At 35.4% G+C, this 22,732-nt stretch overlaps 2 protein-coding genes across 2 annotated transcripts in view; one reads left to right on the top strand and one right to left on the bottom strand.

Annotated features, from left to right (window-relative positions):
- The window catches only part of LOC111048490 (E3 ubiquitin-protein ligase MYCBP2), a 287,490-nt gene that overhangs the window by 47,765 nt on the left and 216,993 nt on the right, over window positions 1–22,732 (top strand). The window contains 8 exon segments of the mRNA XM_039431468.1: window positions 781–999; window positions 2,685–2,822; window positions 3,817–3,995; window positions 5,327–5,582; window positions 7,511–7,725; window positions 9,952–10,157; window positions 12,516–12,728; window positions 15,590–15,731. Of these exon segments, the coding sequence (XP_039287402.1) occupies window positions 781–999; window positions 2,685–2,822; window positions 3,817–3,995; window positions 5,327–5,582; window positions 7,511–7,725; window positions 9,952–10,157; window positions 12,516–12,728; window positions 15,590–15,731 (1,568 nt within the window).
- Window positions 17,372–22,732, bottom strand: part of LOC111048495 — a 49,454-nt gene continuing 44,093 nt past the window's right edge. Inside the window, exon 3 of the mRNA XM_039430923.1 lies at window positions 17,372–21,309. Within this exon, the coding sequence (XP_039286857.1) occupies window positions 19,984–21,309 (1,326 nt within the window). The 3' untranslated portion in view covers window positions 17,372–19,983. The remainder of the gene's footprint in view (window positions 21,310–22,732) is intronic.

Raw genomic sequence — 22,732 nt, 5'->3', positions numbered from 1 at the left:
TTGATCAGATCGAAAGAAAGAGCTCAGTGCATAGAATAAAGGGCAGACTTCTATGCATAAAAAAGTGTTGACAATATATTGCCACTAACTTTTTTATATTTCTTTATTGCCCAGTTTCTAGGACACTAATCAGATCTAATGGACCATCAATCTTCATCAAATGTATATGAATTGAATCATATATTTAGGGCCGGTTTTCGAGCTGGGGATTTAGCTAAGTTCTAAACTTTAAACAGATGGAGTCTAAACGTTTAAACAGCTGAAAATTGGCTTTCCGAAACGGGGCGTAGTCGCAGTTTTTATGAAAATCTTTATTTTCTCATTTCTATAGTTGGAAACGTTTTTCCTTGACGAAATTAACATTCATAAATAGTTCAAAATAGCTGAAACTTTACACTGTTTCCTTTAATTATATATTGTGTTCAATTTTCTAGTTTTTCAAAATTTTATTTTATTCCCTGATCAGATTAACGGGACTAGGCCCAGTTTCGGAAATCCAATTTTCTGACTCCAGCTGTTCAAAGTCTAGAAATTAGCTAAATGCCCAGCTCGGGAACCGGCCCTTAATCACATAATTTGTCTATGTATTTTTCTTCATCGTTTTCTTTTTCTTCTTCCTCGTTTCCTCCCTTTTTCTTCTTCTTCTTCTTCATTGTTTTCTCCCTTTTTCTTCTCTCTCGCTTCCTTCTGCTTCTTCCTCGTTTTCTAATTACTGTCGCTCTCCTTACTCGTAAAAATGTACAGTTTTGAATGTGGTGTGTGTGTGTTGTGTGTGGTCAGGAGGAGCTGGAAGGTGGTTGTGGAGGCCGGGTGATGCAGACGACGCCGTCGCGGTTCTCGCGTAATAACGGCTGCCGCACTTGGAACACAGGCAACGGGTCGCCCGACGCCATCTGCTTCAGCGTCGACCGGCCGGGCGTCGCCATTGCGGGCGCCGCTGTCTACGGCGGTGCTGGATCCTATGACTATGAGCTGGAGTTGCTCGATGATGCCAACACGGTAACCAGCAGATACACATTTCTGAGATCTGAGTTTTCACCTATCAAGGAGAAAATATTGTCAAAAATAATAGGCTACTATATGATTAATCAATAACTTAATTCAACACAAACACATAATACTATCAAAATACATTTTACAAAATTCAAAAATACATTTGAGCAATTTATTTCTATATAAAAGAAAACAGGCTTCATGGTGGGATGTACTGAAATGAAAAAAGAAGGAAAATCCCTAGCCAACTATGGTTTCCCATGTAATAGGCTAGTAAAGGCTATAAAAGTAAGGAGGGAAGGGTGAAGAAGAAAAAAAAGAAAGAAGATGATCCATTAAGATGGATCTATCAGGAGTCTTGTTTATTATTTCATATCAAGTACTATTTATCTTGAAAGGTTGTCAGCCCCTGCGATGAAAATGGTTCTTTCAGAAATTTCCAATCAAACCAATCTCCTATAAACATAGATGACTTGTCTAAGTACTTTCATAAAGACTTGTCTAAGTACTTTACATTTTCAATTCAAGTCTATTTCACACACTTATAACTAATTGCAAAGCAATAAAAAATAAAATTTAGAATTATCATACAAAAAAAACACAAATTATATAAGTGAAACCACTGGAATAAGATGGCTCTTGTTCGCCAGTGGGAGTAGGAAGAATAAAATACAGTTATCTAGGATAACTTAGAGCAGAAACAGAATATTAACAATATAAATTAGAGCAAAATAAACAGAATTAAATTACAAGTTCAGGTTCTTAACTGCTAGAGCATAAAGGTTGATCACCACTTATTAGTATCAGTTTCCGTGTCCGGTTCCGTGAAAATATTCTTTGCAATGAGTCGTAATGGGGTATTGCCACTCAGTCCCGCCGTCCGAATATGATTAGTCCCACTAGAACTCATAGCAAGAATATTTTCAATGAAAGCTACTCAAACAGAATTTGATTTTGATATGTTCGGATTCAGCTTTATTGTATTATTGTATAGGTCTACAACAAGAAGAATTCTCTTACAGTTGTCACGAAAAATACATTTTTGAAGACAATGAACAACTGGAGCTCTTCAATTATTATGAACATTTGAGTCTGACCGCACTGCGTCTGTGGAAGGCAGTTCCCACCAAAATAATAGTAAATCAATGAATTCAATTGTTCATTGTCAGAAAGTGACACATTCTATGAATGAATATGAATAAATTTAGTGGATTAATAGATAATGAGAGCTCAATGACAAACTGAACAGACCTATAATTTCAGTTGAATCATTCTCATTTTGTTAAACATACAACTGTACTAACTCAACATTCACTTTACATTCACTTCACATTCAATTTACGTTAAATTTACGTTCACTTTACGTTCAATTCACATTCACTCTACGTTCAATTTACATTCACTTTACATTCACTTCACATTCAATTTACGTTAAATTTACGTTCACTTTACATTCACTCTACGTTCACTCTACGTTCAATTTACATTCACTTTACATTCACTCACATTCACTTCACATTCCGGATATAGCGAAGCGAAACTAAATTATGCACATCATTATGCTAGAATTTATTCTAAATTATGCTCATCACTTTTGAAGTATCTATTGCTATTCCTTCATTTTTAAGATAGTTTTAATAGACATAAGCTACCTACCATTAGTGAGGTGATTGTATCCTTCTATCTTACAGCCAAACAACCCAGGAAACGATCCGTCGCACGCACAGCGCTGGACCAGCCTCCAACTCACCAGAGGGGTATTCGGAGTAGAAGACGGCCTCTCCGATGATATAGTCGAGTTGAAATTCGATTATCCTGTTTTTATCAAGGTATTTACGACTTTAAATCACATTTTCTTCTAATACTAAATTCTAAGATTCTCCTGCGTAGTTTCGACTTTTATTCATAACACTGTTAAAAATTCATAATATTTTTTTCTCAAAATTTCTTTATTTTATACGCTGTTTTTATCATCCTCCAGGAGCTACAATTTCAACATTAACGTTTCTACAAACAGTTCATAAGTGATCTATTATTATATTGTTTTTGGAAGAAAATCGAGTTATTTTAAATGAACTTGAAAAAATATAAATAAAAAGCACTTATAATTAATTATCCTGCTAAAGTTTTACGGTCGAGAAAGCACTAGTTTTCCACAAAGGACGGCTGAATGTATTTTAGCACAGATATGAGCTCAGCAAGCTAAGCCTTAACCTTTGTGTGGTTCTTTCTATTCCTGAGTTGAGAGCCGAGCCATGTAAGAAGCATTCGACATTGTCGTGCGTCCCGGCATAGCCACACTCTCAACACTGGATGAATGAACCCACTAAACTGCCCAGTGTTCCCCAAGAGTAAGACTCGAGTTCTCATAGAGAGGAATATGCTTCAGTCTATTCATGGTGTACACCATCTGGAGTCCAGATAGCCTGCATCCTCCCACCTTATTGAGTCGCCATGGAAAAGAGGTGACTACAAAGCACTAGATACATTGTTCATCTTCTGTGTCAACATTTGCTCTTGAGGGTTGAAAATTCCTATTATTTTTTGACATCAAGGGATTTGCATAGCTTTTTTCAAAGATTGTTGTTAAATGGAAATTAATATTCTGAAAATTCTATTTTTCTTTGATAATTATTGGTTAATGTAATAATGTTTAATGTATGTTAGTAATTGATTTATTTTGTGATTCAAATTGACAATTCTCTTTGTAACAATTTCATTCATTACAAAATGTCTTACATTAAGGTTAATCCAAGTTCAACAATCGATTTTCTTAATCTGAAATCATTTTAGCATTATAACGAATTGTAATAATTGTGACAGGAGAATGTGAAGTACGCGATTCGCCTGCGAAACCACGGCGGCCGGACGAGCAACGGGGACGGAGGCCTGAGCTCGGTGCGGGGCCCCGATGGAGTCACCTTCAGCTTCTCCACCTGCTCGCTCAGCTTCAACGGCACCACACAGAACCGTGGCCAGATACCCTACCTAGTCTACTACAGGTCAGCTGTCTTCCTCGTATCAAACCATGTACAGCAAACTGATTGAATGAAACGACTTGAAATTGTCAAAACCACCAATTTATTGGTAGCTTTGACAATGTCAAGTAGTTTTTATAAATTTTCCATTGAATTTCCATTTATTCATCAATTTACACACACAAGATATAATACAAATATACAAATGAATGCATGCAGAAAAATAACAATCAATATATATATATAGTACTAGTAAATCAAGAACTGTGGTGCAAAAAAGGCGAGAAATGAAGGGTTTTACAACTATGGTTATCCATGTACTAAGAAAACCTTCAATCCTTGAGAGGGTGAATCATCCACAAGTCTATAGTTATTCATCTCTAGTCTACCTGCTCTATTCTTCCTTTTTAGCAAGAGCTCAGAAACGCTTGTGTAAACCAGATGAGTAAGGGATTGTGAGAATGAATGGAGCTATCCATCAAGTAGCACACCACACTGTTCTCTATATCAAATAAGATTTTTTGGAGCTTCTGCCGGCTACTGCAGTACTTTATTTGTAACGAATATTGATTATTGTCAAAGCGACTAGGTGTGGAATTCATGATCGAAATTAAGTTTACGAATTTCTATGCTGGTCGTTGGGATTAGAATTTTTGTGCTTGAGATTGGAGACGTTTGATACTGTACTGCAAGGCTATTTGACGACAGCTTCCGGAGTTCATCAACATAATTGTATTATATTATTTCATCAGTATTTTATTACCGTCCAAAATTGCAACCACATAATTTTACTTATGGATTTGCCAATGGATATAAATAGAAGAAAGAAAAAACCTCAGTTATGATTTTCCAAGCTAATGGTCGGAATAATTGCCTGTACTATATTTACGCTGGTGCAGGTCTGCCGAATGATCACCAAAGTCAGTTTTCCTCGTATGCGCAGGTGGAGAGAATTGAATTTTAATTCTTCTCCAATCACCTGTACTGGCCGTTAAGCCTATACAGTTACACACATGCTCAGGTTCACCTGCGCATGCTAACTTATTTGGTAAACTGTAACGTGAAGGGCTGACCATACTAGAAAATGTCTGTGTAACGACGTTTTTTTCTCTCTTCACAATACTATTCTCGTGCATAATTATCAAATGTTTTGTTGATTTAATTCCATGTAATAGTATCATACTTTAAGATCAATAGAAGTGGATTTCTCATCTCGTGCATAATTATCAAAGTTTGAGTTGATTAAAGTTCATGGTGTATCATAATTTAAGTTCAAGAAAAGTATTTTCCTAATCTTTGACTAGCTTTTAGTGGAAGAGATTTTCATTTTCTGAAAGTGTGGCAAATGTTGACAGCAACCCAGTGGGTGAAGGCGGCGAAGGTGGCTGCCGCAACAAGGCGTTGCTGGAGGTGGGCTTCCGCAAGATGGCGCTGCAGATGGCGGCAGCTGTGATGGGGCGCTGCGCCCGCCTGCTCGAGTTGGCGCGCCAGGTGGGCGCAGAGGGCGAGGCCTCCGCCACCGCGCACCTCCTTTCGTCTGCCACCCTCGTCACCACGCTACTCCCGCTCACCCTGGCGCACATCTCGTCGCTCGCCACATCCGATCCAAAGGTTAGGATTGAGTGTTTGCACTATTTATTATCATTATTTTCATTGCATCCCAAACATCCGAATAATCAGACTGAGGATAAGTCAAGAAGAGCAACCTAAAGGTGGTTCTCAACACATATAATACATTAATAAAATACTGTAATTATACAATAGTCACATGAAATATTAATATATATATATATATATACAGTATAAATAAAAACGCAGTTAGTCAAGAGTACCTATGTACAAGGACCTGGGAAGAATCAAAGACAAGGAACACTTTCACTATAGTATGATAGTATGAGTACAGAGTGATATATATCACTCCTGCAGAAACTCATCCACAGAATAGTATGGCCTTTCAAGCAACAGCCTCTTTAACATTCCTCTGAATCTTCGTAAGTCCGCCATGTCTCTAATATCCTAAGGTAATCTATTATATATTTTTGGGCCCATCTATTTATTATCATTGTAATCATTGTATTTTGAAAGCAACTTTTGGGAGAAAGCCTGTTTGCTCCCATGTATTCATAAATGAATAAATAAGTAAGTATTATGCCTAGTCCACATGCTGGCCCAGCCTGGTAAAGATGCAATTCCTTACGAAGGCCAATGAAGGCCAGCGCTGGCAAACCAGCCAGCAGAAAACTGACATCTCTTCTTCCAAATTTTAATAAATTGTAGCAATGAAAGGCCAGGGCTGGTAAGACACCCATCCACATACTGGCGCTGGTCGACATTGGACTTTATTGGGCAAACATGTGGCTGTGGCATAAAACATTTTTTTCTACAACTGTGCGTAAAGAAAGAATTTACACACTCAATTCTCCTCGTAAAACAGCTTATTTCTGAGGAGAATCTACTTTTTCGCTCGCTAACCATCCGCGCATGAGCAGTAGATTTACTTTACGCTCTCAAAAAGTCAGATCTTAACCTAAAAAGTCGGTAATTGTAACTCCGCCGATATAAGTAATTTAACAGGTTTGGGCAGTTGTAGAAAAAATGTTGTATGTAATTCGCGCATAATGCTTCTTTATCGCTCGCGCAAAACAGTTATCACGCGACGCGAAGCGGAGCGTGATAACTGTTTTGCGCGAGCGATAAAGTAGCGCATTACGCTCTTAATACATAAATAGCTATTTCATATTTCTAAATGCTGATTGTAAGTATATGTTATTTGTAACCTTTATTCAATTTTTGGAAGGCAATAACATATTTGATTTTAAGAGATCTATTAAATATGTTGTCAGTTTTCTGTTATTCGATCTACATGCATTGTTCATACATGGAAGAGCTTTCATGAAGCTCTTATTAAAAAAGGAGCTTTTGTGAAACTATTTTATTTAAAAGAGGGAGCTCCTTTTGAGGAAAATGAAATTTCAACGTTAGAAGAACTGAGTTATTTATTGAAGTTTTTCGATTTATCGTTTGATAGTTTGACACCTTGTGAGACCGGACTCCCGGAGTTGTATGACTAATAATTGGATCACCTTATTCTTCTAAATAATTATAGAGTGATTTATTTTAATGTTTTAGCATTCCTAATAAATATCAACAACGCTTCCCACTCAACCAATGCGGGCCAAAATTGACCAAAAAATTATTTGTTACGATTGCTACATATGTAGCTTTTTTGTAACAATTAGTAGCTTTTGTAACAAATTCAAGTAGCTATATCTTTCCTTGGTACCAATAAGTAAAGTTGAATAAGTGAATGAATCGAAATCGCAGCCAAGTCATGGATTTCATGACCACTTTAGATTGAAACATATGTAGCAATGGTAATAAATAGCTTTTTTTGGTAATGCAATAATGCATTTTCTACAAAATTGTTATTGCAACATCTACTTCCTTTCTAATCTTCTTGATGTGCTAGCTCACTACAGAAACAACCATTTTTATCAATGAAATGAGTTTTGAAATATAGTATTTTGACTGTTTAACAGAGTGGCGTGCAAGTGCTAGGCCTGATCCAGGATCTGCTGCCCCACGTTGCCGCCCTCAACCTGCTAAATGGGGGCAGTGGAGGCGGCAACATGGCCCGCTCCAGCAGCACAGTGGACAGCAACTGCCAGGACATGAGTCGGCCGACCACGTCGCACTACTACGCCCAAGTCGAGAGCGACCATCCCTACAAGCCTGCCTCCGTCTCCAATTACAGGTAGGCCTACACCAATGCAATGCCAAACCAAGGCTCTAAGGGTCGTTTTCCGAGCTCGTGATTTAGCCAAGTTCTACACTTCAAACAGCTGGAGTCAGAAAATAGGCTTTCCGAAACGGGGCGTAGTTGTAGTTTTTTTATAATTTTTATTTTCCCATTAATATATAGTTGGAAACGTTTTTCCCTGACGAAATGAAACATTCTTATATAATTCAAAATAACTGAAACTTTACACAGTTTTCTCTTTATTTCATTTTGTGTTCAATTTTATAGTTTATCAAAATTCAATTTAAACGTGGACTACGACTACTCCCTGTTTCGGAAAGCCAATTTTCTGACTACAGCTGTTTAAAGTCTAGAACTAAGCTGAATCTCGATCTCGGAAACCGACCCTAAATGTATTATAACATTGAAGCGTGGCTCCTAGGACAATTATTGAATGAAATGCACCATCAAACCTATAGTTTTGATGCTTTATTAGATTTAATAAGTGTCTTAGAGTCCACGCCTCAATATACAATACAATCAAAATAAAAAATTCTAATAGAAATGCAAAAAAAAAACAGACTTCATGGTGTGGTGTGCTGAATAGAATGAAATGAGGAAAAATACTTAGCCAACTTTGATTTCCCATCTAATATGCTGTTAGTAAGCAAAAGTAAGGAATGAAGGGTGAAGACAAAGCATGGCTGAAACAAATTTGAATTTGAATGAATTTTATTTACCAAAAACAAAATACAAAAAAGCTTTACAAAAAATAAATATAAGTATATGCTACGTCACTTAAACCAAGATACATACATTTAATTAGATATAATAACGAAATGATATCCTTTATATTATACATAATAGTTATAAAATGAAGATTTAATCTATGTTCACATGTATAAGTACAGTAGGTGAGGCAAAAACACCGGCAAAAGGAACATTCCTTGTGCGCCAGTGTGAGTCAGCTTAATCAGGGATGTAATATATAAACTTGAATTTAGCGTATGAGATTATAATGAAACTAGATATTGCTATGTTACTGAAACTCTCCATAATTCTTTATAAGATTTTTAAGTGAAGCCTTTTCTTCTTTCTGTCTGATATAGTTATTAGATCAAAACGTCTTTTTATATATTATTTCATAAGTACCACCTCTCATACATTCTAATCATAGGAATCAAATAATCACTTGAAAATTGGGGTAATTCTTTGTATTTTAGCCCTGAATTTACAATAATGTGCATGAGATGGGAACAAGTAATTGAGCTTCATTGAGAATTATGTCAACATTTATTCATTTTTTTTTTTGTTTATTCATTTGTCTCATTTATGCTTGACTTTTTTCCGGTTTTTCTTTTTCCTCTCTCATTCTTCCATTTTTTCACTCCTCTTCACCCTTCATTTTCTCTACCAGCCTATTACATGGTAAACCACAGTTGGCTAGTTATTTTTCCTCATCTCATTCTAGTCAGCACACCCAACCATGAAGCCTGTGTTTTGTACTTTTATTAGAATTTTGTATTTTGATTGTAGTGTTTCTGTATTTTGATTTTATTGTGTGTTTATGTTGTATGAAATTATTAATTTATTGATTCAATAATTCATTAGAATTAGCACTCAAATTTATTTATATTTACTTTATTGCTCAAATTCCAAGTCCAAAAATGTATGCACTGTAGCCTACTTACAATTTTGTATTACGAGGTTCCAGATTATAATAAAAATAATACACCCATCAATGAATGAAAAATGTAATATTGCATCAACATGAAATATTGTAATAATATTGTTATATTTTAAATATGAATCAATATTTATTTCTTTTAAAATATACATATTTGAGGGCACCAGGAACTAAATCCTATTATTGCCCTCTTAACTCACATTGAGCATACAATTTTAAAAATAATACATGAAAATGGAAATAAAATAACTAATATACTATTGAGTTTCAGAAAAAAACTGAAAACAAAATGCAAAAAAAACCCTGCAAATATGAAACTTATAGTAGCAGATAAAATAAAAAGAAAAAAGTATGTAACTAATACTGAAGAATTCAAGAAAAAAAACAAAGAAAACAAATAATGGGAAAATTTGCGTACATGAAATAATTTCATATTATAATAAAATTGTTCCATTTGGGCAATAGAGAATTCGATATTGAATGAACTTGAAAACGTGATATTGTTTTATTTGGATATAGTGGAAATTTAATATTGTTGTGTTCCATTTGGACAGAGTGGTTTTCCCGGAGAACGTGCGCTGGATGGCAGTGGAGTTCGCACCGGAGTGCGGGACGGCGCAGGCTGAGGACTCGCTGCAGCTGTACATCCCGGCATCGGCCGCATTCCCCGCAGCCGCAGCCGCAGACGACCATCTGCCCTACTGGCCTGTGCTGCATCGATTCAGCAACCAGTGGCCGCAGTGGGCCATCGTGTTGCCTGGTATGTGTAGTCACCCATTACACTCCATGTTACACAAAAGTCTGTTGCATTTTAAGTGTGAATGACGTTTTAGAACCGATCAGAGAAGAGGAAGACGTCTTCAATTACAGTGCGGTCCACGTTATAATGGCAGTGGAGAGAGATAGGAGAATCAATCACAGAAGAGGAAGAAGTCTTCAATTACAGTGCGGTCCACGTTATAATGGCAGTGGAGAAAGATAGGAGGACAGTGCTGCCTTTTCTGCCTTCTATAAAATATATTCCGGTATAACTGATGTAATATTAACTGTTTATTCTTGTTGAAAATAATCAATTATTAAGAAAATATTTTTTCAATGATATAAATTTCCATAATCGAGATAAAATATTCTGTTAATTAGACATTGTTAATATACGATCTGGCAACCTTACGGAGCTAGAAAAGATAATTCAAAGCACAATCTGCTTTGTCAAATGATAGACAAGGATAGCAACACTAATGTTAATGAAATATGATTTTTGAATGTTTTATGTTTTCTTCTGTTATTGCAATGAAACATTTATTTAATAGTACCATTGCAACGTGACCCTCACTTTAGCACCTAATCGCATTTAAAATTGAACAGACTTGTGTAACCGTGCCTAAAGGTGCGTACAGACTTTCGCTCTGCTCCGCAACCGAACGTCACTCCAGCAGAGCGATTGATGATCGACCGGGGAGCAACAGTGGTTCGACCGGGGAACATCTAACATCTTCCGTAACGTTCATGATGGGTTCGTGGGCGGCGCGACTGTGGTTCGATGGAGGAACGAGGGCGGTACGAGGGAGGAGCGTGCTCGGTGCGGGTTGGAAGAGCGTATATGTGTACGCAGCTTAAGAGTTTCACCTCCAAACATGATTGGGGGGTTCTGTCATTGTCATGGAATTTGTTGTTATCAATTTTGCCATAAAGCCAAGTCATCGTACTTGAAGTACGGTACTTGTTCCTTATAACAACGTTGAGATATTGCTATAGAAAAGTGTCATAAATTGGAGACTCATCACTTGTATAACTCAGGCATAATGGGAATTGAAACGAGTTATATATTACACTAGTATTTATGGAGATTCTTCATCTGTATATTCGAGTAAAACCTAAGTGAAAAATTCATCTCTCAATCACTTTTATTTTATGCTTACAATTGCTTATCAAATTTGAAAAACAGTCACTATTTCACAAAATGGTTGATCCAATTGTTGTCAATCCAACCTTTCTCAAAATATCATTTAAATTATATTTTAATTCATCCCTTGTATTTTGTTGGTCTGTTTATGTTCTTAGTTGACATATTTTCCTCACATTGATTTATTTCATAATTGTAATTTTTTATGTTTTTTTAGTTTTAACTTTGGACTACGACTTCAGTTTAAGGTTCATCACCAGCAAGATGACAACCTACCATTTCCATCCTTTCAGAATCCCTTTCTCCATCCACTCTCATCTCCTCATATGATCGCCTTCAGGTTACAACGAGCTGATAAACATGCCAGGAACACCGGAATCAGTAGGCAACTAGAATCCGTCTAATCTGTCAACTCTACTGGTTGTATGTCTCAATCTCAAGTTATCTCCATGCTTGACGCTTTCTTTGGCATGTGGTGAAATCTTACTACTTGATGCTTTACTAAAATCAGATTATTGCTAATAACCATTCATAGTGAGATTCACTTCAAAATGTCAGCAAATTGGAAGCAAATTATTATTTTATTATTTATTATTCTAATTTTTACAAGAAAGCACTGAATGGGAGAGAAAAACTAAGGATACTCCTTGTACTATTTCTCTCCCAAATTTAGATAATATTATTTTAAAAGTTCAAAATGAGGTTATGATTCCACTTCACTTCAAATAACTAATAATTGAAACATTTTCACGTAATTTTACAAGATTTAGAGCCAGAAAAACAGAACATATTATTCAGCACAGCTGACAAATCCACTAAATAAAATAAAAGATAAATGGAAAGCAACTTTGTTGTAGGCTAAATGATTTCCAACCAGTATGAAAGACAAATTGGAAGTTTTTTCATAAATAAATTAGAAGTTGAATAGAAATAAACGTAGTTATTAATTAAGTGCCATGTCTCCAACCAGTATCAAAGACCAATGGTTACAATATGATTTATAAGGAATGCTGACAGTTTGAAATGAAGCTCATTATACTAACTTTGTGCTTTGACTGGGGGTTCGTGCAGAGGTACATACTTGCTGAACTATATCATACATATCAATCCTGACCTGGGTTTCAGATTTGTCTGCATGATTGCCTCCTCCTACTAACTATCTGAACCTGCAGGGATGCGACCAAATTACTGTAACAATTTTTATTGTTGTTGTAGGTAATGAAGCGATGTTCTCATTGGAGACGGCGTCCGATTACGTGAAAGACGAGAAGGCGTGTCAGTTCGGTTTCCGCTGCCAGGTGATTGGCTACGAGTGGCCGGTCGATGCGCACGACGGTCTGCGTCTCCTGGAGATGGAGCTCGCTTTCCTCGGAGGCATGTGCGCTGCTTCTCTCATCAAGAAGGATCTTGTCTTACCTGTATCGTCAGGTGAGGGAAAAATGAAAGAGAGATGTTTAGGGTAGTCATGTTTAAGGGTGTGTTCAAATTTGATGTGTATATATACAAGTGCACGATTGGTTATTCTTTACCCAGCGAAACAAAATCTAGAAAGAGCAATAGGAACACTCACACTGAACGCGTGCACTTGCAGGTTGTGTTTAGTGTGAGCAGCTACACGCAAGTCACAATGTGTTTCAATGGTACTTTACCCATATAATTTTATTATATAATGGTACTTTCCCCAATAATAATTCAGCTATTGGATCCATAGATCCATACATCTTGAATATAAGAATACATAGAATAAAAGATCTTGTCAAACATTAATTTACACAGAAGTTGTCAAGGACAGAGTAAAAGTTCAATAAATATAAAAAACATCAATTGCAATCCATTTAGGCAGGCACTATAAACTAGAATGTAATACCACTGTCGGAATTTAAAAGTTCTTCTATCGAGTAATAGGGCATTTCCACTAAATAACTAAACAATTTTCTTCATAAAGCTTTATCAGACACATTCTTGGCTCCAGCAGGAAGCTTGTTGAATTAATTTTCACCAATTACAAAGCATGTTCTATAAGATTTGTCTGTTCTATATCTTCGCAGATGCAACATCTGACTACATCGTCTATTGAAACTATGTATCTGGGACCGCTGAACATAAGACGACATGTTCTATTTTATACACAGAACAGAGCATAGTATATACAAGTTAAATACGGCTAATACGTTGAGTCGAATAATCAAAGGTCTACAAGTCCTTGCTGATTCTTACGACAAATAAAAGCTATAATTGTTCTCTTCTGGTACAACGGTAGATGTTTGAGGTGGGCTGTGTCATCCAGAGGCGAGGCGTCCGGTCATCTCTGGATTCGCCGATGACTAGACACAAATTGCTATGTAATGTGTATATTATTAAATTTAAAATATTCAAAATAAATACAAAAAAAGGTGAAGAAACCAAAAGAGAAACGTTTTTTTGCGAGCGCGCCAAGTTTGAATAAAGTGTAGACTACTGCATCATCAGTTCCATCCGTTCAATGTGATTCTCAAAACTATGCAATTCCAGTATTTCTATTTAGCATTGGTTACCACCACTCTTCTGCATCATCGCTCTCCCTTTCCTCGTAAATGATGGTGGAGTAAACGGTCAACAAAGATATCGCTATTTTCTGCGATTCCACTGTCCGCGACAGTGTTGCAAACCGTACGATAATTATTTTGTTTGCAATTTGTTATTGATAATTATCATTATTATTTCTTCTATGTTTGGTTTTGAAGCATCTAAATTTAAAAATCTACTTTGTGAAAATAATTAAGAACGGAATATTTAGTGAAGTGAACAACTACAAGACTTGACCTATTTCGAACTATGTGTAACCTTATCTAAATTTGGGAGAGTAATAGCACAAGGTTAACTTATTTTTTCTCTCCCTGTCATTTTTGATAATGTACTTGTTGTATGAATCAATAAAAGAATTTCATTTAAATTTTTTTAATTATTGAGGGCCAGTTTCCGAGCTTGAGATTTAGACAAGTTCTAGACATTTCAACTCTAGGATTTTGTATAGCAAGCTTATCTTATACTAGATGTCATCTTGCTCGATAAAATAATCGTCCAAAATGAAACATTATCTTTTAAGTAGGGGAGGGGGGTGCAGCTTTCATTCAAACTTTCAACTGAATTACCGAGATGACTGAGAGTTCCTAGAGATGACTGAGCCAAAAAGTCACGCCTCGCCCCTGGTGTCATCACACAAATGCAGGCCATAAGCTAGATGACTCTGAACTAGTACAAAATACATGTTTTTCGGTTCATGCATGATCTGAAGTGCACTTGCACATATACGCATCCAATGTGATCACACCCTAACAAATATGTTTAACGCATCAAGAAAGATGTTGTGTTACTGTACGTGTCATCAGGTAACGGCATATTGTGTTCATAAATATTGAAATATTATGTTTATGATATGGTTGATTTATTCAACTTTTTTACTTCATTATTACTCTGGAAAAGGTTTTGAATGAAATCATTTTTCGATAATGTTCTTGAAATTCACCCTGCTACTCTCATTAATAAATAATTTGTGTTACCTGTGTAATCACATGAGGGACATGTGAAATCTTCTCATATCATCAAGAGGGATCTTTTTCACTTGTGTTATCAAGCAGGTGTAGGGTCATACGTGAGATAATGTATTTTTCTCATACAGAAATATCTTGTGGTACCTGAATCTTCGAGTCTTTTGGCTAGGAAAATTTAAAATTGTTCATAAGTTTTCCATTTAATTTCATGACTCAGCCATCATTATACTCATTTACTGGATTGGGTTTTTAATGATTTCGTTTCAACTGCTTCCCTCATCAGGAACTAGTTTTTGATAGCTGTTTGTATTCTGATAAGAAAGATGTGAAATATTTTTGAACTAAATTCACTACGGTACTTGTAAAAAATGAGGAGAAATGTAACTCTACTAGAGTTCTTAATCATCAACCAATACATCCAAAAGACAATCAATTTGTTATTAATATACGTTGTAATAAAATGAAAATAACGCCAACGAATTTAATTCACAGATAAAATATAATGAAAGAATAATTCATGTTATTTACATTACATAGAAAAGAGTAAAAGTATGAAATAATATGCAATGTTTATTATGTAATATGAACGAATAAAAATATCTTCAGACTCAGATATTTTTAATATCTTGAAACATGATTGGGTCCAAAAGAAATACTTTCTTGTTTTTCTTTCAATCAGTTATAGAGTAGGCTAATATAGAATAGAAAACTATAGTATGAATACGAATACAAATTGAGGATGATTTTGTTGATTTTCAGATGAGTTGGAGGAGGACATGGAGAATGTGGAGGAGATAGCTCGGCAGATATTCGCGAAGCATTCGACGCTGCTGAGCAAGGGCTTTGCTCTGGCCAGCCCTCCAACCGTCAACCAGGCTCTCGACGCCATTCTTCCATTCAGGTTAGCATTCTGCTTGCTTCTACTCTGAGATTCTTAAACTCACTACAACAACATCGAAATGTGTGCATGTAGAATTTATTTTTAAAAATGTTTGCAGTTGAGTGGGGTGGTACTATGGTTATTTTTCTCTGTTGTGGAACAATTTATCTTATTTCTATAGAAACTTTTTAAAAGGTCTGGGTTATTCAGTGTAATTTCAGCTCAGCTTCCTAGCTCCTAATTTGTTACTCGCAGGTCTTTCGTGCTCCGAAAGATAAAATATAAAAGTAAATATAATTAAAAACTTGACAAACTGAAAACTTGACCCACTGAAATCTTGAAGAATTTAAAACAAGCCTATAACCATCTTCGATAAAATAATTGCGAATCTAAATGCAAAATTTCAAGTTAATCAGTACAGTAGTAACACATGTCACTGATCAGGAAATCTCTCATGGAGATCAATTTGATCGAATGAGTCACATTGCGCGACATTTAGTGTAGTATAAGTTTTCCGGAAAGCGGACTTTTAGTACAATGAGCATTATCCTCTTTTGTGAATCGTATTTCGGGGTTTTCTTGATCGTTCCATTTGGATAGTTTGTATTAGAATTTAGATGTCCCATCTGCCATCTCTGATTTATTTTTTTTTTAAATCAGTGGGGTATTAACCAAAAATCTCTCCGCTGTTGCTGATCAACAGATTGTAAGCTGTATATTGCTAAACGTAATCCCAAGCAGATACATTGAAGTTACGTTTTCCTCAATAACCAGAACTGATCTAGTATAAATTTCTCGTGTTAAGCATGGATTTTGTTTTGTTGGTGTGCTGATCAAGGGCTTCTTAACTTGAAAATGGCAGAATGGTTTTCTACTCTTACATCTTGAGGTACAAAGTGTTAGGCATTCAACAAAAGTTGGTCTTTTGTATCGATTTAATTGACTTATTAAAATTGGTTATGGTATTTGCATGTTCTGTGGGAATTCATCCTTCTCTAGTGAGAAGGGAGCGATTTATCTGTGCATTTATCTGTGATTCTGGTGGATGTGCATCTTTCCATCATTCCGCTACACTAACATAATACTAATCAACTAAACCGTGCAAATCAATTTGCTGTACAAATTGGGGAATATGAGACCCAGTGGTGTTAGCTGTATCTTTTCGCTTATCGATTGTTTCAAATTTTTTTAAAGAAGTGCCGCTAGCTAGATTTTCTTGCTGGAAGAGTGGCCGACCTTTCTACTCACCATTCATGTACTTTCAAGATCATCCTTATGTGATTCGGATCCCACCAGAAACTGAAGTTCCATTCGTCCTTCTAATCGTCATTTTTCTTCCGTCTGGAAATCATCCTTTTCAAAAATTCTAATTTAGGTCTACGATCTTGAAAATTAATCATTATCGATGAAATTGAAAGAAGATCTTCTAATCTAGAACATTTCAATTCAGTCACATGATTCATACTTTATTGATTTCTCTCACACTGAGCTAGAAAGCACAAGTCTGTGCAAAATAAAGACACTTCTTACTTTTTTCATGTATAAATTTCGTTCATGCTTGTGATATGCATTATTGTCAGTTCGCTTGAAGGAACCTGCTCTGGTATAGCTTACCGTTAAATCGAATTGGGATAAATGCTGTTAATAAAAAAATCAACACATCCTCTCTTCATTGTTTAATGGAATGATTGATTAAATTGTACATCAATTCGGTATTCTATCATCTTAATAAATACAAATCGTACATTAGTACAGAATATTATATACAAATCGGTGGAACATTATTTTGTTTTGTTCTACAATATTGGTGGTAATAATAATAGTTGAGTTTATCATGTTAAGAAGACTATCATATAGAAACTAGTTTTCTATGCTTATAAACGTAAACCAATTTCCTTGAATGAAGTGATCTCTGAAATATATGAAAACAATAGAAAATGCTGTATTTTTCATGCAGTATATTATCTGTCATATCCTGAGTCATATCTGTCATGTATTATTTATGAAGATTATTCTTTCTATGATATTGGAATGATGATTCATTACGCATTCCATAAAGTCTCAGCTCTTAGATAAGTCTCTTGCCAGATAAAACAGAATTATTGTATTTGCTATTCAAATAATTTTCAAGGGAATTATTTGCTCACATAATATTTCAATTGTGCATTCCACTTGAATAAAGTATGTCAATACATACAACTGTCAATTTGTAAAACAAATTCAATCTGATTGTCATTGAAAAAGTGAATCATGATTTGATTATAATATTTCTTTATAATTCAATGGTTTTGGACAAGTACTCAACCACTCAACTACACAATTAAGCTTTTATTTTTGTTATATCTTCTTAAACATTGTTATTTTCAATTTTTTAAGGTTCTTTACGTTGTAATCTTATCATTAGGGATTCTTTTGATCAAACTTATTCATTCAACAGTCCCTTCTAGAATGAATATTTTTTCAGTAAGTCACATAGTTATGAATCAGATAGGCTGATTCTCACAATACTTTAGTTGACACGAATGAGATGTTTCCACAAACACTTTTCATGATTCATGTTATCGGCAAAATAATAATGTGTTTTTCGAATTGAATTATATAATTTGATCCTAATAGAAGTATTCCTAAAAGGTTTTTATTTTTAAGTCTGATTTGTACTTTAACTTTATGACATGTGAAATTGAAGAAAAGCAAATAAACTCTACTCGCCAGACCAGAGTTGATAAGTACAGAACTGCTGAAGTTGGTAGCTGGATTTGATAGGGTTAAACTTTTATTGAGCGGGCTCTTCTCCAAGAACGTTACTCGAGAAACTTGTTGGGAGTTTCTCGACTGGACAATTGGAATCAGTAGTGTTGTTTTACTAAGCTCTGTTTATCCTTTATCTTACTGGTGGTTCATCAGTAGCCCCGTGATTGGCATGGACAAGACCAAGTTTGAAAACTAAACTTATTATAAAATTGAATTTTTATCTGAAACTTGAATTCTTTAAAGCTTTTTCTTTTCAAGTTAGGTGTGAAACCCAACTTCTTAATAAATAATGAGTGTAGTTTCTTTCATGAAGAGTAAATTATATTTACGGCTTTCTATCGTCAAAGGGTTCTAGTTTCTCAATCAATATCTGTAAAGCTTTAATTTTTGTCACCTATATTCAATGTTGATTGAAAGATTCAAAAATTATTGTCTATTTTCCAACAATTAATTTAATGCAAATAATGCAAAACAGAATGAAATAGTGTCTACTGTCGAGAAACTTTCATTAAATATATTTGATTAAGACATGTTATATACAACTTCTATACAATAATGATTATTCTATTCATATTGTAATCAATATTTAAAATTATAGTGAGATCACATCACTGCTTTGGCTAATACTGGGTTGACTTATACTAATAAATGTAAATTTAGTAGGTTTCAATTTTGTTATGAGAAATTTTAGATTGAATTGAGGTCACATTGAATAATAATTTTTGAGATTACGTTCAATAAAATTGGAATTAAACACACTGATTACAGTCCAGATACTTTTTAGAAGTTTACATGAATGTGCCTTTATTAACCAGGTAGCAAAAAAATGAATTAAAAGGGTATCATTACTTCTGTTTCTCAATAATATAATAATACAGTCATGATCCTCTATGAACTATGTTAACATAGCGTCAATAACTATACAGGATACAATATCTCAAGAACTGTGTTTTCAAATGATAATTTATAAATGTTTACCATTTACCTATTAGTATCTTATACTTTTTTATCTGTACCTACTTCATATCTTCTTCGCCTTTCTTACCAAAGTCTGTGATATATTACTTCTAATTAAGAGTTCTCAGTTTTTAAATCTCATTCTTGTGAATGCATGAAATATTTGGATACAATTGACTATTATTATTATTATTATTTGCTCAGTTCTGACTAATGTGTGGTTTTATTATATCCAATATTAAATTCATTATATTCATTGAAGACATGAAATAACAAATATAATGGAATATTAAAGCAGTCTACTTTTTGATATTCCATATAATTATAATGTCATTACATTTGCATTAGATCGTATCCGAGTTTCTTGAAAATCCTTATGATTTTCTTACTATTTTTTATGAATCTGTATGTAATTTTTATGCTTATTGTAATTCAGCATGAGCCAAATGTTGGAAAAATTAAAATTGAAAGAAGTATAAGTGGGTATATCCATTCTTTACACGTGACATGGTTTAAATTGATAAGAGATCATATAATAATATACTAGTAGTAAGATACTTAATGACTAGTTTTTGGCACCATGAGGTGGAATGTATTCGACTATAGGCTCGACCTGCTCATCAATGACATGCAGCTCAGTTTCACGATAAGTCCTTCCATCAGGCACAACCATAATGGGCAGCTTTGTCCCTGCTTTGAACGAAACTTTGCCATCAGTACTGTTATTCGGCACATCGATGTACCTCTTCACACGAATCCTACAGATGTAATAGAATGTACCAGAACAAGCAACTAGTACGGTGAGGAAGAAGACAATAATCAGTAGATAGCGTTTGATGAACATCTCCTGGCAGTTGCTTTTGTTGAACTGTTTGACGGAGATGAATCGGTTGGGCTTCTCTTGACAGAAGATGAAGCTGGTGGCGTCGATGGGAGGCTGCCTGAGGCCGTCGGCCGATGTGTAGAGTATGGCGTGAGAGAGTGTGTCCGAGTTCTGGCAGGAGCAGTGCGGGTGCAGGAGCGTGATGTCGCCCAGTTTCGGAGTGAACTCGGACGTGTTGAATGTGAACGCACCTTCCTCGAAGAAGCTGACGGAATTGTTGAGGAAGTTGAAGTCCTGTTTGCCATCGTGGCTCAGGTTGAGCGCCTCAACCGTCATCCCTCCCAGAGAGTTGGCCATGACAGTGTTGAAGACATTGTTCCTGATGGTGACGTGACCCTCGGTGCGCACTGATATCGACTCCTTCTCCATTCTGCCCACGTGACAGCCCGTCATAGTGAACTGCTGTGTGCCTCGGATCTTCACCGCCAGAGTTCGTATCGAATCGAAGTGCACTTGTTCGAAACGAAGCTCACCTCTTACCTCCAAATCCACGAAGGACCTGGATGGTAAGACTGGGAGGCTGCATCCGGAGAACATCAACCGCTGCACTGAGAACTTCTTGAACGCTTGGCCCTCAAAGTTCTTCACTCTGCTATTGACCACGTCGATTCGCTCAGTGTCCACCAGCGATGCAAACGCGAACGGCTGCACTGTGTCTACACTCACATTGTTCAACTTGATTGTCAGAATGGTGCCTTTCAATGCGTAGCTAGGAATTAAGGGGAGGTAGGTGTGTGAAATCTCGACAGCCAACCCGGCTTGCTGTCCCTCGTCGAGGTCGATGTTGTGGTGCCAGTTGAACGACTGCTCTGCCAGTTGCAGCTGCCCGATGCCAGTCAAGTTGACTTGCCTGAGTGCGGCTGCATGCGCGAACGCGCGCTCTCCTATCTTCACCATGTCGCAGTGCTCTATTCTCACCACACTCATTATCTCTGGAATGAATGTGGATGAAGAGTTCGTCCACGTCTTGCCACTCTTCTCGTCAACTTTAGCTTCAAGTGTCACTTCCTGTAACAGATAACATTATGATAATTAGTTTTATTGACTACCTGATTAAATAAAAACAATATAGTATTTTAAAAACAATATCATGATAATTTATTGCAATGGAACGCTATACATACAGATGTATGAAATCAAAGTCATGGATTTAATTCATCCTATTTCAATCGAAATGATATAGATGTATGAAATGTGGTCATGAATTCCATCCTCATTTCATTTGAAATTAAGTTTGAATTGCTTTTACTCAATCGTGATAATACATTGTCCAATTAACATTATTACCTACTATGCTGAATGAAAATAAATTAATAATTGCTTTTGAATGTTATATTATCATATCATAGGTTGAAAATATTCGTCATGATGAGACGGATTTTCCAAATTTTGCTCAAAAAAAGGCTACATCAGGTGTTTATAGGCAAATTCTATGTATTATTTGGAATGAAATGTAATAGCAGTAATTTATCAGTGTATTTTTAAGTAGTGAAGCAGTAAATTCCTGCGACAGTGATCCAATACTGTATAAATTCGTTGTTTAAAATTAGAAAAAAATGAAGGGAGATCTACTCATAACTGTCATTATTGGTTGAATAGAAACCAATGCTATCGCACTATATATAGGTGTGTACATTATATTTTATGAATGAAGGCTAGGTAAGGTAAGTCATTAGATTAATAGCTCGAGTTTAGAAATGTTGTCAGCGCTATTTTGGAATTGTCATTGCTCAAATCACCTCACCGAACAAAGTAGAAGAGTATCATGGTGTAATATTTAAATTTAGCTGTTTTATGTCTTTCATAGACTACGTTGACAACTTGGGGAGTGTTCTTCGGCTATCTGAAGTGTACACACCTGTGTAAATATTCTATCTTTCTAACTCTCTCTCTCTCTCCCTCCGAGATTTTTTCCTATAACAGTGAGTGCTTTCTGACATGTCTTTAGAGATATTGCCAAGCCTTTAAAAGTTAATGACTCTGACACGTCAACCCGTTTTCATGGATTTAGCACGTCAATGCTTCTCCTTTGTATTAGCTAGGAGAGCTACCAAGTTTTTCTTCCCTGAATGGTTGTAAATTTTTTTATTGAAGGAAAATTTCCTTTCGAAGGCCACTGAATGCTAGCAATCATTAGTTCATGGAATATTAATAGACACTCTCCTATGAAACATGTTGTAAAATGTGAAATATTATATAGACTGTACCTCAAAAGCGTATAATCCTTATTTATTGGAAAACGAATTACAGTCAGTGTATCCTTGATATTTGTTTTATCATTTTTATTGAATAAAATGAGCTATAATTCAAAATATTAATACATTTCTAAAACAATTGTCATTCAAGTTTTTTAAAATATACTAGAATTCTCTTTTAGTTCGGAAATTTTTAAAAAAAAATTATCGAAACAAGAATTCTTCACTTAAGAAAA

This window comes from Nilaparvata lugens, chromosome 6 (assembly GCF_014356525.2).
Source record: "Nilaparvata lugens isolate BPH chromosome 6, ASM1435652v1, whole genome shotgun sequence".
NCBI classification, from domain to species: Eukaryota; Metazoa; Arthropoda; class Insecta; order Hemiptera; family Delphacidae; genus Nilaparvata; species Nilaparvata lugens.
The sequence above is the reverse complement of the archived record's forward strand: the minus strand, read 5'-3'. Positions and strand labels throughout refer to the sequence as shown.